At 34.3% G+C, this 18,191-nt stretch overlaps 1 protein-coding gene across 10 annotated transcripts in view; it reads left to right on the top strand.

Moving 5' to 3' along the window:
• The window catches only part of DMD (dystrophin), a 2,654,855-nt gene that overhangs the window by 894,022 nt on the left and 1,742,642 nt on the right, over positions 1–18,191 (top strand). For all 10 annotated transcript variants that reach the window (XM_074391460.1, XM_074391461.1, XM_074391462.1 and 7 more), the window contains exon 5: positions 14,841–14,933. In XM_074391460.1, coding sequence (XP_074247561.1) covers positions 14,841–14,933 — 93 coding nt within the window. The remainder of the gene's footprint in view (positions 1–14,840; positions 14,934–18,191) is intronic.

Here is an 18,191-nt window from a genome sequence, read left to right as displayed (position 1 = left end):
ATGTATTTTGGAAAGTCACTTACTGAGAAGAAAGTACTTCTAAGTGGAATGATAACCTTTATTACAGTATTTACTGAGAGCACAGCTCATTTGTAATAGTTGGTCGTGATTTTAAAAAGCAAACAAAATACAAAATCCTGAGATACTGGACTATACTACCAAGTGTTTATTCTTATCTCCACATCAGCTGTAGGTAAAAATGAATCCACAGCTGCTTTTTATTTACAAGTTTTTCGAGGTAGAACAAATCCCAGCTAAGGCGCAAACAACTCTTATACAGCCATCCTGTTATTTCTTTGCCCTTTCCCACTTTTGTTTGTGAGAAATACCTTTCATTAGGCATTTGGAATTCAGTTCTACACTACTTTAACTCTTTCTCAAAAATATTTAATGGGTAATTTAAACTTGTTTATTCATATATTTTCCTTGGATATAACTAAATTCTAATCAATGAGTATTTTCTATTAGATATTTGCACTTTTAATCATTTTGTGTCTAGTTTAATGACTAGCTTTGTCTGCTAAAGGAGCTCCAAAATTACAAATTTAGAGAGATTTAATTGTCTGTGGTGCTTTAAACTGTCCCCCAGCCAGATGTATTATGATTTCTCTTCCTTTCTCTAAGTTTGTGTCGTCGTCTCCCTCTTAAGATTTCCATGCTTATATTTTATAAATTTCAATGCCTTTTATAAAGATTCATACAAAAGGTATAGTGTTGTAATATACATTAGATACATTACCAAGAATTTATTGATTTGATACAATATTAACTGATACAGTTATAGATCTAATAATTATGTTCATTGTACCAGCTCATCAATTGTCTATTACAAGGTGGCAAATTTTTACTAAGTAACTTTAAATCTACAGTGTGAGATATACCACAAAGTAAATAGGATCAATGGTATACATTAAATCACAAATCCAAGGTGAATACATAAAAAGCCTAGGGTAGAAGTTCAGATGACAGCTACGTTCAAATACTCACTTAATCCCATCATTGAAAACTGCAACTGAATTAGATTGAATGGTTGCCAAATGTCACTGATCTGAAAGATAATACACTGTTCCCATGCTGCCATATAATGTTAGGTAAAGAGGATTCTAAAATGTTCTTTAAAACTAGTATGTGTCCTTTAAATATTCAGAAACTTAAATAGCTGTATAATGTACATGTTGGAGTATGTCAGAATATAATATGTTTGACTATAAATTGCTTCCATTTATTCATAAATTCTAGTGTACAAATTCCAAATTTGATTTGTTAGACGAATATTTCTTACCCAAAATTGTCAGTCCAGACAATAGGCTTGTAAAATATCTGCACTTGATATGGATTAATTATCAAGTTTGCAGAAGAGGTAGATCTTGTTAACTCTGTAACTTATCAACTATAGGGTCTTTGCCAGATGATTCCATAACTTTGATCCACTTTATCTGTGAATTACATTAATAGTAAATGTTGTACTTCTTTCAAAATATTTGTTACGGAATACACAAATATACAAACATCTGGTATTCATTAAATTCACAATCAGATGCAAGGTAGTATTACTACTCTTAAATTGCAGCATGTTCTCATTTAAAATAATTTCACAGGGTGAGTTGTTTATTCTTTCCATCTTCCTTAGTATACTTCTTTAAGGGAAAGTAGTATGGATTTATTTCTTGTATATTCAAGTTAAAATTGAGATAACCAGTTGCCTATTATGTTCATATATGTAGATCTGCTGGGATAATAATTATATGACTATCAAATAGTATTATATAAAAATATTTCTTACAATAAATGTCACTCAAGTATTTTTTAAGATTTTTATTGTAGCTATTGCTTTTTTCCCCCCTTGAAATTAGTATACGTGAGCTTAAAAAGTTGTGACTATACGGGTTGATTTTGTCATTAAAGTGATATTCTGTATTGCCAGATAAGATACATAATATTTATAAAAATTCAAATTAGGGGCCAGGTGCAGTGGCTCACGCCTATAATTCCAGCACTTTGGGAGGCTGAGGCGGGTGGATCACAAGGTCAAGAGATCTAGACCATCCTGGTCAACATGGTGAAACCTCGTCTCTATTAAGAAAAAAAAAAAAAAAAAGTAGCTGGGCATGGTGGCACATGCCTGTAGTCCCAGCTACTCGGGAGGCTGAGGCAGGAGAATTGCTTGAATCCAGGAGGTGGAGGTTGTGGTGAGCCGAGATTGCGCCACTGCACTCCAGCCTGCCAGCCTGTGTAACAAGAGCGAAACTCTGTCTCAAAAAAAAAAAAAAAAAAAAAATTCCAATTAGGTAATATACTGAAAGTATATATATATTATTCTAAGTTGTGAAAGTATTGATGACAGTGTCCATTTTCTCAAGCAATGCTCTCTAGTATATAATATGCTGTATATGAAATTTTGTTGAGTTTTGTTATAAGAGCTACTTCTCCAAAATGTTTAGTTTGGATTTTATTAATATGTTCAATCAGACAAACTGTATCAAAACTTCTATTTTGATATGTTTGTTTTAATGTCTTTCATGCCATTAAATTTTCATATTTTTTAGGATTATAAGATATTCTTTGTATTAACTGCCTCAATTCTTTATTGTCAAAGAGGCAGTATATAAATAAATGAAAACATGACTCCATTAAAAAGAATTCTCTGTTTTGGGACCAGTACCATGCTGTTTTGATTACTGTAGCCTTGTAGTATAGTTTGAAGTCCGGTAGTGTGATGCCTCCTGCTTTGTTCTTTTTGCTTAGAATTGACTTGGCTATGCGGGCTCTCTTTTGGTTCCATATGAAGTTTAAGGTGTTTTTTTCCAGTTCTGTGAAGAAGGTCATTGGTAGTTTGATGGGGATAGCGTTGAATCTGTAAATTACTTTGGGCAGTATGGCCATTTTCACGATGTTGATACTTCCTAACCATGAACATGGAATGTTTCTCCGTCTGTTTGTGTCCTCTCTTATTTTGCTGAGCAATGGCTTGTAGTTCTCCTTGAAGAGGTCCTTTATGTTCCTTGTTAGTTGTATTCCTAGGTATTTTATTCTCTTTGTAGCAATTGTGAATGGCAGTTCATTCTTGATTTGGCTCTCTTTAAGTCTGTTACTTGTGTATAGGAATCATTCTATAAGGACATGTGCACACGAATGTTCATTGCAGCACTGTTTACAATAGCAAAGACCTGGAACCAACCCAAATGCCCAACGATGATAGACTGGATAGGGAAAATGTGGTACACATACACCATGGAATATTATGCAGCCATCAAAAAGGATGAGTTCACGTCCTTTGTAGGGACATGGATGAACCTGGAAACCATCATTCTCAGCAAACTGACACAAGAGCAGAAAATCAAACACCACATATTCTCACTCATAGGCGGGTGTTGAACAATGAGAACACATGGACACAGGGAGGGGAGCACTACACACTGGGGTCCGTTGAGGGGAAATGGGGGAGGGACGGGGGGGGTGGGGAGGTGGGAAGAGATAGCATGGGGAGAAATGACAGATACAGGCAAGGGGACGGAAGGCAGAAAACCACACTGCCATGTGTGTACCTATGCAACAATCTTGCATGTTCTTCACATGTACCCCAAAACCTATAATGCAATTATATATATATATATATATATATATATATATATGCTCTTGTAATGTATCATAGAGATCATAAACATATCCAAAATGTAAAGGAAATTTAACATTTCACTTATCCATAAGAAATTTAATGAAACAGTCTATTTTAAAATCTATATTCTTAACATTCTATGTGTGACATATATTGAATGGTCAAAAATAGTTAAAGAATGACTATGTAAAGCTTAATCATTGAAGGTAGGGATAGTAGCTTTGTAGTGAGTAACCAGAATTATATCTTACAGTTGAGGTCAAACTGTGCTTCAAAATTATTATCCAATATAAATTTCTATATCTGAATAAAAATAATTCTTGAAATATGGAGATATGGGAGGGAATAATAAAAAAGCTGTCATTGGAAAGTTAGGTCCACGGTGGCAACGTGGCCCACCTTTTGTTGTATATGTTGAACTATTTATGATTTAGTAATAAAAGGTTGAATACATACATTTCTCAGTGGAAGAAAATAGGTATGATTTATGCCCACGAGTCTTGAAATTTTAAACAGTGTAAATCTTAAATGTGGTATAAAATCACATGCTGCAGGCCAAAGAAACTACTTTGCCTTTCCTGTATTTTTTATTTTGTTTAAATGCATTATATTTAGAAGGATTACATAAAAACTTGAGAAGTTTCTCTTGAATATGGAGAAGTCTTCAACTTGGCTACATGATTGCAGACATTTTAGAAAAGGCACTTAATGTGTTTAAGAAACAAATTCTGTTTATCTAGAATGTTGGAAGGAACTTCTCGGTTTATATACACTTTATGGGAAAGAAATGATGAATATGAAAGAACCAAATAAATAGATGGTGGAAGTATATGCTTGAGGTTTCAGTGTCAGGAAGGATATTTACATTGTAAATTTCAATGAATGGAATTTCCCCATTGGTTATTGTTTAAGTTTCTGTTTAAGAAAATCAACTCAAACTTTTAAGGATATTTCATGGTTCCTTTCATAATCTTGTCTTTTTTGTGTGAAATTATTTTATAATACTTAGTTTGTATCATTTCTTATTTAGTTAAAAATCACCAAGACTGAGTGAAAATATGGCTTATCCTTAACTCCTCTCCCTTAGCCAAGTATAAAAATGCTCATATTTTATACTGCATATTAGACTACAACAGTGACTTCTTAGGATAAATGTCACCCTCTGAAATGATCTGGGAGAACCACTTTCTTTGAAACAAGTGTGAGAAACCTCCTGCTTTAGCCTAATTTCAATGATGTGTTTTCATTAGAGCCTGTAGCTCTGAAACGTTTTTGCCACTGGTTGTCTAAAAAGGCAAGAAGGGGCAGGTACCATTTATTTTAAAGATCATGGTTCCCCTATGAACGAGATATAACTTTCTGCAACTTCCAAGTTAAAACTGTAATGCTTAAATGATTTACAAAACTAAACATCCATTTCTCTGTGTCTATCAAAAATAAAATTGTATGAAAAAAATTCATTAAAGCTTTATCAGAACTTTGTCACTTCTCTCTTTCTCTCTCATATGCAAACCACACATCTCAAACATACACACACACACACACACACACACACACACACACACACGTACATATCTTACAGGAATATAACACCCTCCCTATACAAGATATATATCATATATATATATATACACGGGATATATGTTCTATATGTATTTTATATATATATATGTGTATTTTATACGTATATATCTTACAGGAATATAACTTGCTTACTTTTATTCATCATTTTTCCTTCTCTGTCTCCTGCTCCACCCTAAGAACATCCAGTTTCATTATTTGACTTGGATATTGAAATTATTTTCAAGTTACATCGCCCTCATTCTAAAGTCTTACTATTTCATGTTTGATGAACCGTAGTGTGCTATTCCTCTTTCTGTAAAGCAAACTAAAAATAACACAAACTTGTTTCTGTCAGTAATCTTTCAGAAAACCATCATATTTCAGGTTTACTTTAATCCTTTGGTTTTCTTAAGTATTCTTCAATCCTGAATATAGCAATATAATAAGTATAAATCCTTTTACTGAAACCACCACGGGATATCTAAATTTTGCTTGAAGAAAATATTATTGGCAATGCTATAAATTATGTCTATGCTCCATAAGGAAACGAATAAAACAAAACAGTGAGGATTTTTGCCTCTCTTGAATGAACAAATGAAGAGAATTGTTTCTCAAAGCCCAGTGGTTAGCAAACTCATTTTGGAGGTAGAGTACCTGGAAGTAACAGTGCTCCCTGAAATGATTATATATTAATCTTAGAAGTACTAAATATATAGTTATACAAAATTATATATTCTAAGTCCTAGTGTGGAGACAGAAAAGAGACCCCCTTTACTTCTTGTCCTATGCCTTTAAAATAGACAGTGTGAAACTATTCTAAAGAATAAGTCAATGTATTATTAGGTTTTCTATGTGCAATTTTTGCAGCCTGCTTATTCTAACTTGAGATGTTTCTAAAGAGTTCACGTTTAAATATTCTGCTAGAGTCACAATAAGTTTCTATTATGTCAAAGCAAACGATGGAGATTTTCTATTCTCCAAAATTACATTTGAATAAAGCAACTTCCAAAGGTAACAGTGTAAAACTCTGAGACAGTATCCAATGTTACTTGATGAGTAAAATCTTAGACCTGTTGACAGGAACTACAGAAGCCAATTGTCATGCTTAGGTTAACTTATTTCTGCAAAAATTCAATGCCTGCTATTAAATTTTCACACAGAATATCAATTTTCACACCTATTCATATGGTATCAGATGCTTTCATTCTGCAAAACAGGAAACCAGAAATTTGGGTAACCATAGTGACCCTAATATTTAATTTCCAGCCATACAGTGCTTGTCGCAACACTGATACACACACACACACACAGTAGGCCCATACATTAACATATGTCATCAATGTTTCATGTTTTGCTTAGTGGACAGATGTAATCATTCACTTAACAAAAATCTTAAAAGGTTTTAATATTTGTTTTTGTCACTCAGTTATTTAGCAATTGGATTGCTAATTCTCGAAAAACATAGTTCTAGAATGTGTGTTAGAAAAAATATGTAAAAGAGATATTGTATGGCAGGGTGATGATTATTTCAGAGTAAATAGTATTGAATTCAGAAAAAAATTATGACTTACAGCTAATGGTAAGAAATATGGCATTATAACAGCAACAAGCTTGTGAGAATTCATGGCCAAAACAGACCAGACTGTCAATATGAGGTTTTCAATAGTAATAAAAATACCGTAAACAATACCCTTTCAGGCATGACAGATACCTCCTTCCTCTACAGTCTTCATGGTTATTAATTAGCGTTGTTTCTTATACTCCTTGGTAGTTTGAATAAGACATGTACAGCAAGAGACAAAACATAACCACAATAAATAATAATCCTTGTGTACATCCTGGTGTGAAATGTTTATTAACTTGGAGAGAGAGGCTCTTAAAGCTTTTTGTGGAGAATTCACTAGATATAATTAATGAAATCTATCCTATCCAGACCTAGTTTTAAATCAGACCTTGTGGAAGCTTCATTTATCTTTGATACTCTGTTCCCCTCTTGGTAAAATGCACATCAATGTAAAATGTTGATGAACTCTTGGTAAAATTTATCTAACTCATACATACTCTAATGATGTAGGCACAGTGAAACTTGTATTCAGAGAGAACTGCATAGCCATAAGTGTTTTTAAAGATGGAAATAAAAGGATTAAGTATGTATATTAAGAAATTATAAAAATTGAAACAAAAATAAAAACTGCATTCAATATAGAATACTGAGTAAGAATCCATTTAAAAGCAGGCTCTTGAAAAGATTAACAAAATAGATGAACCTATCCCAGTCATAACAAAGAAAAGTTAGAATAAAAACTAGACAAGATAAATGAGAAAAGATGCATAACAGCAGATACAGAAGAAATTAAGAGAAAACTAAAGCAATTTTATAACAATTCTGCAAAATTCCAGAAAACATGATTTTCTAATACAGGACAAATCAGTCAAATTGAGATATGAATAAGCGGAAAATTAAACTTAGGCTAATCAATAAAACATTTAGTAGGTTATTAAAGATGTACTATTGAAAAGTGTAGTACGATTCCTCACAAATTAATTTAACCTAACCCTTATAGAATAATTTATATACTTGAAGCTACTCCAAAGCATATGAAAAGATAAAACTCCACAATTCCTTTTGTGATACCAGATTAACCTCCGTACTAATAGTCAAAAGACAAATTCAAATCATAAATCCATGAGACAGTCTTCTGAGCAAAATACAAGATTGTTGAATTATAAAAAATGACATAATCAAATTTTGCAAGTGGTAAGCATTCTATAAATGTTAGCTCTTATTTACCAAAAGCTTTTAAAATTTAAGAAGGAAAAGAAAACTGTATAGAAATAAATGAGCAAAATATATTAACAGACAACCAATGGAATTGTAGTAAGTCGGTCATACAAAAATAGATTCAAATACACAAGGAATCATGGAAATAAAGTTAACAAAGTGATATATTCACTTTGTTAACAAAAGTAGAAGAAACTAAAAGAAAACCGAAAAATTCTCTGGTGAGAGAAGAGCCTTCTCTTACACATTCTGGTTAAAATATGAAATGCTAAATTGTTTCTAGGAAGGTATTATAGAAACACTAAAATTACCTGTGTGTGTGTGTGTGTGTGTGTGTGTGTGTGCGTGTGTGCGTGTATATATATATATATATATATATAGAGAGAGAGAGAGAGAGAGAGAGAGAGCTGTATCTATTAGATCAGAATGCATGTGTGTGTGTGTGTGTGTGTGTGTGTGTGTGTATGCACACACTCTGATCTGGTAGATACAACCTGTGAATTGTTATAATGGTAGAAGCATCAGTATCTGAAAATGTATGCATAAGATATTCGCTCCCTGCAGTGACTCACCCCTGTAATCCTAGCACTTTGGGAAGCTGAGGCAGGTGGATCACTTGTACCCAGGAGTTTGAGACCAGCCTGGTCAACATGGGTGAAACACTGTCTCTACTAAAAATACAAAAATTATCTGAACATGGTGGTGCTCTATTGTCCCAGCTACTGAGGCTGAGGTGGAAGGACCACTTGAGCCCCAGGAGGCAGAGGTTGAAGTGAGCAGAAATGATACCACTGGTCTCCCGTTTGGGTGACAGAGCAAGACACGTCTCAAAAAAAACAAAAAACAGCATCTCTGCATTGTTTAAAGTCAGCAAACAAAATGTATGAAAACTCTTAAAGTGAATGTTCACTAAACAAAGGACTTGCCAACTATTATATAATACATCCAAACTATGAAATATGTATGTGTATGTATTAGATTATTGTGTGATAAAAGCAGTATTTGATATAATCTGCATAACATGACTTTGTAGAATATAAAACCACATAGATTTACTCGTATAAAATCACATACCTTAATATATACAGCAATCATGTGAATAGGGAGAAAAATATAAAAGAAAGGAGTGTATTGAATCAGATTGGGGGGAAGTTAGGGGAAGAAAAGGGCAAGCAAAATGGAAAAGAAAAATAGCTAAAGAAAAGTAGGAGAGAGGCATGTATGAGATCTCACTTTGCCATTTGTGTAAGATTATGTTTATGTGTCTAGGTATAAATAATTTAAAAGGACAAAAATGGGATTTTACATTTACCAACACACATATTCTCACACACAAACATACACATGTAAAACAGCGTAAAGAATATCAAAGAGTGGTGGTGATTGTGTTACACAGTACAATAATAAAAGAGCAAAATTCTTGTGATAACATGACTTGATCAAGTATATATCTAGAAGACCTTTAGAAAGGAATGGTGATTGGTACTAGCTGAAAGGTACTAAGAGTAGCTGTCTAAATTCACTGAATAGAAGAAAATTTTCACAAACTATCCAACAGGTCTAATATTCAGAATCTATAAGGAACTTAATTTACAAGCAAGAAACAACCCCCATTAAAAAGTTGGCAAAGGAAATGAACACTTTTCAAAAGAAGACATACAGGCAGCTAGAAAGCATATGAAAGAAAGCTCAGTATCACTAATTGTTGGAGAAATGCAAATCAAAACTGCAGTGAGACACCGTCTCACACCAGTCAGAATGGCTTTTATTAAAAAGTGAAAATATAACAGATGCTGGAGAGATGATAGAGAAAAGGAACACTTACGCACCACTGGTGGGAATGTAAATTAATTCACCCATTGTGGAAGGCAGTGTAGTGATTCCTCAAAGGACTTAAAACAGAAATACCATTCAACCCACCTATTCCTTAGGTGTATATACCTAAAGGAATATAAATTGTTCTTCCATAAAGACACATGCACGTAAATGTTCATTGGAGCACTATTCTTAATAGCAAAGGCATGCAATCAACCTAAATTGTCCATCAGTGACAAACTGAATAAAGAAAATATGGTACATATATACCATAGAATACTACCTAGCCATAAAAAAGAGTGAGATTGCATCCTTTGCAGCAACGTGGATGCAGCTGGAGCCTTTATCCTTAGCAAACGAATGCAGGAACAGAAAACCAAATACCACATGTTCTCACTTATAAGTGGGAGTTAATAACAACACATGGATACAAATGAGAGAACAACAGACACTGGGGCCTACTTGAGAGTAAAAGGTGAGAGAAGTGAGAGGATCAGAAAAACTACCTATCAGTTACCATGTTTATTACCTAGGTGATGAAATAATGTATACACAAGGTGAGCACAAGTCACATATTCGTGTATTTGGTAATGATTAAAAGTGCAAAGAAAAAATAGATTGAAATGTAGAGAAGTGTCAGGTGGAGAAAGCATGTCAGAAAGAGTTCAGATGACTACGGGGTAATTAACCATGAAACAACAGCTTATATAACAAACCTGCACATGTACCCCTGAACCTAATATAAAAGTTAAAAACAGTAGCTGTCTACCATATTTTCCCTGAATACGATACTTCCAATTCCCAATCAATTACCCCATAGTCATCTGAACTCTTTCTGACATGCTTTTTCCACTTGACACTTTTCTTCTTTCCAATCTATTTTTTCTTTACAGATTTAATAGCAAATGCATGAATATATCTTAAGTCCTTTGCTTACCTTGTCACACTGTTACTTCCTTTTTCTTATCCCTTGGGCTTCTATGTAACACAGTTGCCTACCTGATTGTTTTTCCAGTAGACATAGATAAACTTTATTTGAACAAAGCCATGAACATTCATTGAGGTATTATCTATGGCTGCTTTGTGTGTGTGTGTGTGTGTTTTCCAATGACTTCTTATTTTTTATTGCGGTAAAATACAAATAATGTAAAACTTACCATATAACATTCTTATTTTATTTTTAATTGACAATAAATTGTATATATTATGTACAACGTTTTGTAAAATATCTAGACATTGTGGAATGCTTCAATAAAACTAATGAATGTATACATAAACTTATAGGTTTATCATTTTGGGGCAAGGACACTTAAAACATATTCTCTGAGCAGTTTTCAAAATACAATACTGTTAGTAACCAAAGTCAGCATGTTGTATAACAGATCTCTTAAAGCCGGGCGCGGTGGCTCAAGCCTGTAATCCCAGCACTTTGGGAGGCCGAGGCAGGTGGATCACGAGGTCGAAAGATCGAGACCATCCTGGTCAACATGGTGAAACCCCGTCTCTACTAAAAATACAAAAAAATAGCCGGGCGTGGTGGTGCGTGCCTGTAATCCCAGCTACTTAGGAGGCTGAGGCAGGAGAATTGCCTGAGCCCAGGAGGCGGAGGTTGCGGTGAGCTGAGATCGCGCCATTGCACTCTAGCCTGGGTAACAAGAGCGAAACTCCGTCTCAAAAAAAAAAAAAAAAAAAAATCTCTTAAATATATTCCTTCTATCTATGTGAAGTTTTATATCATTTGACCAACATCTCCCCAACACTCCTCCTCCAGTGCTCTAGCCCTTGCTAACCATTGTTTTACTCTAAATTCTATGAGTTCAACATTTTAAAATTTCATATACAAGTGACATGATGTAATGTTTGTCTTTCTGTTCCTAACTTATGGCACTTGATATATTCATTCATGTTGTTGCAAATGACAGGATTCTCTGCTTTTTAAGGCTGAATAGTATTCCCACTGAGTGTGTGTGTGTGTGTGGGTGTAGGTGTGTACCTGCATTTTCTTTATTTACTGATGGACAATTAAGTTGATTCCCTATATTGGCTGTTGCCAGTAGTACTGCAGTGTACATTGGAGTGCAGTTATCTCTTTGACATTTTGATTTCATTTTTTTGGGTGGTATATACCCAGCAGTGGAATTCCTGAATCATATGGCAGTTTTATTTGTAATTTTTTTGAGAAACCTCCATACTGTTTTTCATAATGGCTACAATAATTGACATTTCCACCAACAGTGTGCAAAGATTCCTTTTTCTCCACATGTTCACCGTAACTTATCTTTTTTATTTTTGATGACAGCCATTCTAATAGTGTGAGATAATAATTCATTGTCGTTTTAATTTACGTTTCTCTGATGATTAATGATGTTCAACATTATTTCATTCATGTGCTGGACATTGGTGTGTCTTCTTTTGAGAAATGTCTATTCAGGTACATTGCTATAAATAGGGTTTGAGGTACCGTTTTTTCCCTAACTTTTGGTGTGTAATTCAGTGGCTTTAAGTATATTCCCATTGTTGGGTAAGCATTACTGCTATCTCTCTCTAGAATGTTTTCATCATCCCAAGTAGTCATTAAGCCATAACTCCGCATTTTCCTCTCCCCTAGTCTTTAATAACTTGCATTTTTTTCTTTATGAATTTGACTATTCTAGGTGTCTCATATAAGTAGAAGCATAAAATATTTGTCATTTTATGTCTTGCTTATTTCACTTGGCATCTGTTTCGAAGGTTCATTTATGTTGTAGTTTGTATCAGAATTTCATTCCTTTTTAAGGCTGAAAATAGTCTGCTTATGTACATATCACATTTTGTTTATCCATTTATCTGTAGGTGGATATTTGGTTGTTTTCACATTTTTGCTATTATGGATAATGCTACTATGATCATTGGTCTATAAATATGAGTCACTGCTTTGAATTATTTTGTTTGTAAACGTAGGGATAGAATTGCTAAAGCATGTCTAATTGTGGATAGTTTATTATGTGAGCTTCTCTTGCAAACTTGTTGACATTAGAGGTAGTACCTTACTTTCCTTTATCAGGTCCGAGCCCGGTACCTGAATATAGTGGAAATTGGACCTCATGAGATGTTTTATGAGTATAAGGAAATGTAGGAACCATCTTCCTGCTTACACAGTGACAAGTCTTATGACCATGGATAGGGGTTGCTGGAATTGAAGTTCCTAGTACTTGATCTAAGTCTCCCCAGAGTCAGATTTATGGTGAGCCAAAATGTATCTACCAGCGGTGCTTCCCACAGTGTGAGTTGGCTTCTTAAAAAAATGCATATTCTCTGTTTAACTGCTTGAATCTTCGGTGGTATATTATGATTATCACTGTCACTACAGTTAAGTTGCATGAAAGCAGACAGTTTTTCCTTTTACATGCTCTTACTACATCATTTCCTGGCATATAGCCAAAAAGCATTTTTTGAGTTAGTGGATCAATGAATCAAATGATAAATTTATAGTAGCTTTTCCTTATGGAGGTATTTCTTTCCTCTAATGCCATATGAGAAATCCCAGGATGAAATGCAGATGATGATGCTTTCATCTTATGGATTGATTAATCTCCCCTTTGATATAGTAACATCTTGTAAAACTAAAATATGATATCATGACCAAGATGTTAACATTCATAAAACCCACCAATAGTATTCAGATTTCCCCAGCTTTATATTCATGTGTCCATTTGCAAGTGTGCATGCCTATGTGTATATTTAGTTCTATGCAACATTATCACATGTGTAGGTTTGTAAATCCACCATCAGAGTCAATATGCAGAACAGTTCCATCATTACAAGGATCCCTCATATTGCCCTTTTAGAACATTCAGCTAACCCACATCTTACCCCCATTCCTGACCTCTGGCGACTGCCACTTTGTTCTCTATTTCTGTAACTTTGTCTTTTCAAGACTGTTATATATACAGATCATATAGTATGCTATATTCTTTGAGAATAGTTATTTCCCCACTTAGCATGATTCCCATGAAATTTGCTGCATGCATCAATAGTTGTTTCTTTTCACTGATGAGTGTTATTCTATGGTGTGGTTGTACCATGGTTTAACTATCTACCATTGAGGGCATCTGGGTTCCCAGGTTTGGGTTATTAGAAATAAAGGTAGTATGAACACTTATGTGCAGGATTTTGTGTACACATATGTTTTCATTTCCTTGACATAAATGTCCAAAAGCCTGATTGCTAGATTGCATGTTCAGTTTTCTGAGAAATGACCAGACTGTTTTCCAAAGTGGCTGTGTCATTTGCATTTCCACTAGCAAGGGTTGACTAATCCAGTTTCTCCACATCCTCATCAGCATTTTATAGCACTGGTTTTTTATTTTGACCATTAGGATAAATGTGCGGTGATATAGTATTGTGGTTATAATTTGCATTCTTCTACTGACTAACAATATTGAACATCTTTTCGCATGCTTTTTTTTGTCTGATGCTTGTGTTTAACCTTACTCCACCTAAACATGTTAGGAGTGTGAAAGGACAGGAGAGATAGAGATTTGCCTTGATTAAGGCAAATAAAACAGTGCCAGATTTTCTTTCCAAACACAGTTCTAGACAGAGATAAGAGAGCTGGCAATTTGCTCTATTGTTTATTAGAGACCTAACATTCATTCTAAAGCAGAGGCATTTTACTAAAACGCAGTCAGTCTTAATTATAATGACATTCCTCAGAGCTAGACAGAAGTACTGGTGATTTTTTTTTTTTTTTTTTAGTTTTAATCTATACTAGAAAGGAAATCTTAATTTTAGACATCCTTTATGAGTTATCAGTGGTAATACATTTTATTTGGAGATACTCCAATTGGCCTCTTTAATCGGCAGTATTCTATTCATGCGATGAAAGTAAATATATTTGGGGTGCTTGTTATGGAAAGTGGCTTTGCAAATGCATTTTGTTTAATTTTTAGATTATTTCTTAAAAGCTGTAATGCTTAGTCTCTGAAAATAGCTAAATGCAATTACCATCACATTATTATTATTATTATTGCAACTAGGCATTTGGTCTCCTACCTTCAAATACTTTCCCCTTCTGTTTAACAGGTTGATTTAGTGAATATTGGAAGTACTGACATCGTAGATGGAAATCATAAACTGACTCTTGGTTTGATTTGGAATATAATCCTCCACTGGCAGGTAAGAAACCTGATGAATGGTCCCTTTTTGGTAACATTAATCTTTTCTTTTATTGTTACCCTTGACCTGTGAAACAAACATGTATTTCTAACAATAACAAACACATCTCCATGGTGCTGCTTTTTAAATTGACGCAACCATGTCACCTGAAATGTTAAGAATCATCATGGTATAAAATAGGCACTGGTATGTTTACATAAATGGTTTTCAAAGTTTCATTTCCTCAAGTAGGTATAAGGTAAAAATACAAAGTCCCGATCATAGGTTAATAATTTTTTTTCCACAAATGTAGGTTCTGTAACTTCTCTGTAAGTGAAATTACATAGCTTTGTAAAAAGAAAGATATTTTAAAATTTTAATTGCTATCAAAGCAGTGAGGCTTTCTCAGTCTTGGGTATTCTCAACATAAATTATTGCTGATAAAAGATGAGTAGAATATGGGTACCTCTATCCATATATGTGTTATACATACAAACTCACTTCATAATCCGGTTTGGAAATTATATTTTTAAGTCACCCAAGCATAGGGTCTTCTGACTGTCTATTTTACCTCTGCAAAACAGATTGAAGGTTTTGTGGAAAAGATATAGACACACACACCTGTATATATATTAATATATATATACACACACATATTTTATATATGCTCAACATATATCCACATATAGGTATAAATATTAGAACAACATTAACTTATATCCACTAATATTATTAACTCATTATATACATATACATAAGTCACTCATTATATACATATATATATACATACATACACACACACACACACACACACACACACCCCCACACACCAACATGATCTTGAATTTAAACTTCCATAGTTACCTTCTTAGTGGCATTTGGTATATTGCCACCCCTGTTCTGGACCATAGCCCCTTCACTATCAAAAGAATAAAAATAAATGTGTGTATATTTCTTATCAGGATTAAATGGGAGAATATCTGGAAGGCACTCAGTATAGTATACCACTTTTATTTGAGGAGTATCATGTGACTTGTATTGATTGCTTAAAGTTTTCCACTCATTTAAAAAATTTGGAGGCTGCTTGAGAAATGACTGCTATTTATACTGTGAGGGATTACATTTTTGTAAAACAGCTTTTTTGAAATGTAATTGTTATACCATGAATGTACCTATTCTAAGTATAACATTCAATTTGCATCAGTCTGGTTTAGTTGTAACTTCTCAAACTATTTTGAGGGATGAATAGTTTTTTTCTCCCTGTTCATTAAAATTTTTTAGGATATTTACAAAGTTACATAGCCATCATAGCAATCTAATTTTGGCACCTTTCCACCTCCCTAGTAAGAAATTTCTTCTCCATTTACAGTCATTTTTCACTCCCACCCTGGCCCTAGACAATTGTCAATGTATTTCTGTCCATACATATTTGCCTTTTTAGGCATTTTATATCAAACAATATAATATGTGTTCTTTCATGTCTGGCTTTTTTCACTGAGCATGATGTTTTGGGTCCAGCCATATTGCAGCAGATATCATGACTTCATTTGGTAAATTTGAATTTTAACTTGAATTGTAGATTGCTCTTGCTCAGAGTCAGATAGTAGGCAGACACAAAGTGTACCTACTCAATTCAGCGGCCATATTGCTCTCCTAACTGGCCCCCATATATTTTTATTCCAAATTCTCTGAACGGGTTTAATGCTGTTTCACAACAATAAGGGGGGTGGGGGGAGGAGAGAGAGAGAAAGAGGGAGGGAATGAATACGTGCTGGCAACAAAGAATAGCTCATACCAGCCTTAAGTGAGCCCAAATTGGCAGATTTTTAGCACTTTACATATTGTGAGGGTATGACATCAAACCAGCAAGCAGCATATCTCACCTCTCCCCAAACTGCTTTTCGTATGTTGCTCAGTACTTCTCAACATACCTTGGGGAAGGAACACTTTTTTCTCCTAATCCATGGTATGTGAGATACCATAAAACCAGAGCATTACAAAAACAAGATACCCAACACCCAAGCTTCCTCTTTTATTAAATGCAATAGACATAAATGGTACTCTGAAAAATTGCTATGTTAAGTTTCTTGATGCACTCTCAATCGTTGCCTTTATCTTATGGCATAGTAACAAGTAGTTGCCAGAGTTAATCCAGTTTGCGGATCCCATTTCAAGTAACACAGATTATGTTGTGACAAAGACAGCACGGGAACTCAGGCGTGCACAGAGCTCCAAAAGGCACTTTGAATTGTATTTATTGTTTATACCATTTCTCATATGATGTTACCTTTTTAAAAATATGTCGAAAGTCTTTCTAACTCCATCTGAACTAGTCCAAGATAAACTTTCAAGACTATTCTGTCTGTTAACTTCTTCACTTGCTTGCAAGTTGTTCATTTTTTATTATTAGCATGAGGAGGAGATTTTTTCAATGAGGAATACCAGAAGGAATGCTGATTTCAATCTTTGTCTGAGACCTCTCTTATAACCTCTTGTTTTCCATTTATGCCCTTGAATCACCATATCCTTGAGACTGCAAGACTGGATTCTTCTCATCCTCTGTCTACTTATCTCATCTCTCTCTTATATCACACTGCCCTGTTCTAAAACTATTAAGCACACTTTGAAAAATCATCTTGCTCAGTTTTCTTCATCATAATCCAGTGAATCTCAAAATATATTTTTACCAATATTACATATTTGCCTTCCTATTAAATAGTAGAAGCCCTTAAATCTCAGCAAAGATTAAAGGACATTCTGGTCAACTTAATGTACATTCCAGATCTATCAGATTAAGAGCAGCATTAAGAGATGGAAAGATGTTGGCTGCTTCCTCTATTGCCACATACTATGTTATTAATGGACACAGGGAGGGGAGCATCACACACTGGGGTCTGTTGGGGGTAAATAGGGGAGGGACAGAGAGGGGTGGGGAGTTAGGGAGAGATAGCATGGGGAGAAATGTCAGATGTAGGTGATGGGGAGGAAGGCAGCAAATCACACTGCCATGTGTGTACCTATGCAACAATCTTGCATGTTCTTCACATGTACCTCAAAACCTAAAATGCAATAAAAAAAAATAGTGCCATGGAAGACATCTCATTGAACTTGTGAAAACTCGGGAATGCAAACCCTGATTTCCTATTACTGTTTTCCCAGTGTTTATCTCAAATAAAATTGCTAGCCTAAAACAATAACACATGTTTTGTAGCATAGGCAGCTTTGAACAAAATTGCAAAGCATATAAAGTGTGTTTGACATTTTTCCTCCTTGCTTTTA

Source organism: Saimiri boliviensis, chromosome X (assembly GCF_048565385.1).
Source record: "Saimiri boliviensis isolate mSaiBol1 chromosome X, mSaiBol1.pri, whole genome shotgun sequence".
NCBI classification, from domain to species: Eukaryota; Metazoa; Chordata; class Mammalia; order Primates; family Cebidae; genus Saimiri; species Saimiri boliviensis.
Note: the sequence above shows the minus strand (reverse complement) of the source record. Positions and strands in the feature narration are given on the sequence as shown.